Raw genomic sequence first — 1041 nt, forward strand, 5'->3', positions numbered from 1 at the left:
AATGGTTGAAGAAGGCCGGGCTCCACCACAACCTGACAGAGCTACATGAATTCCAGTCTGATTATAGGAAGCTGTGGAGTTCACATATCTCACAGACACAGAAATCTGCTGTGGAAGAACATCTCATTCTTTTTTGAGATAATTCAGTGCCCATTAAAAAAAAACCAAACAAAACAACCTTCCACACTCTGCTAAGAATTTTTATCTTTAATGATCTTAGAAAATGATAATTTCGTTTCATGAAACAAAGGACACAGAGCACGCTGTGTCATGCTGTAGGAAATGTAACTGTGGAACTGCTTTTAAACACGACCAAGAGGATTTTTCACCGAGGGTTTTAACTTGCTAGCCATTTATCTATGAAATCCGCAGGCCAAAAGCCAGAGAATTCGGGCTTATTCCAGCTGCTGTTTTCTAATGGAAAAACTGTCCCAACTTGTATCTTCTGATAAACCCCTGGTTATGTACAAAGAAATTTCAGTTTCTATGCTGATACTGACAGTGGGGGTTGTTAAATGCTGCTGAGTAACGAGGATGGTACTGTATTTGCTAAAGTAACAGTATTTGGTTAAGGAACGAAGAGAAGAAAAGCTCTCAAGTGGTATCTTTTGGTTGGTTCCAATCATACTTAACTACTCTGAGACTGAAGATGTGAAGGTTTGAGGAAAGACTTGTCCACCCTTCCTTGTTCCCTGTCTCACTGCTGTTTGCAGTGCACACTGCCCGGTGTCAGCAATACTGGAGCCGAGCCACGCTTGCTGCTTTCGCACAGGAATACCAGCACGGGCCTAGGAACAGTGCACAGCAAAGAGAGGCAACTGAGGACAGTACCTGCAATAGCTTGCAAGTGAGTGCAGGAGATGTATCCCACAATTCTTTGGTCCTGAGGTGTACTTCCCACTTGCACCTGGAAGGGAAGGAAGAAATTAAAAGGTGATTAATGGAAGAGCTCATACAACAACACTTCCAGCCCCTACAGGCAGTACTGGCCGTTTCCACTCTTTCAACCTAGTGCTGTTTTGAAAACACAAACAAACAAGT

At 43.0% G+C, this 1041-nt stretch overlaps 1 protein-coding gene across 1 annotated transcript in view; it reads right to left on the bottom strand.

Annotated features, from left to right (window-relative positions):
* Nucleotides 1-831: 831 nt before the first annotated feature.
* Nucleotides 832-1041, bottom strand: part of SMPD3 (sphingomyelin phosphodiesterase 3, neutral membrane (neutral sphingomyelinase II)) — a gene marked incomplete at its 3' end in the record, with an annotated part of 12034 nt that continues 11824 nt past the window's right edge. Inside the window, exon 2 of the mRNA XM_010143564.1 lies at nt 832-907. Coding sequence (XP_010141866.1) covers nt 832-907 — 76 coding nt within the window. The remainder of the gene's footprint in view (nt 908-1041) is intronic.

The sequence above is a fragment of the Buceros rhinoceros genome, unplaced genomic scaffold, assembly GCF_000710305.1.
Source record: "Buceros rhinoceros silvestris isolate BGI_N320 unplaced genomic scaffold, ASM71030v1 scaffold2219, whole genome shotgun sequence".
Taxonomy (NCBI): Eukaryota; Metazoa; Chordata; class Aves; order Bucerotiformes; family Bucerotidae; genus Buceros; species Buceros rhinoceros.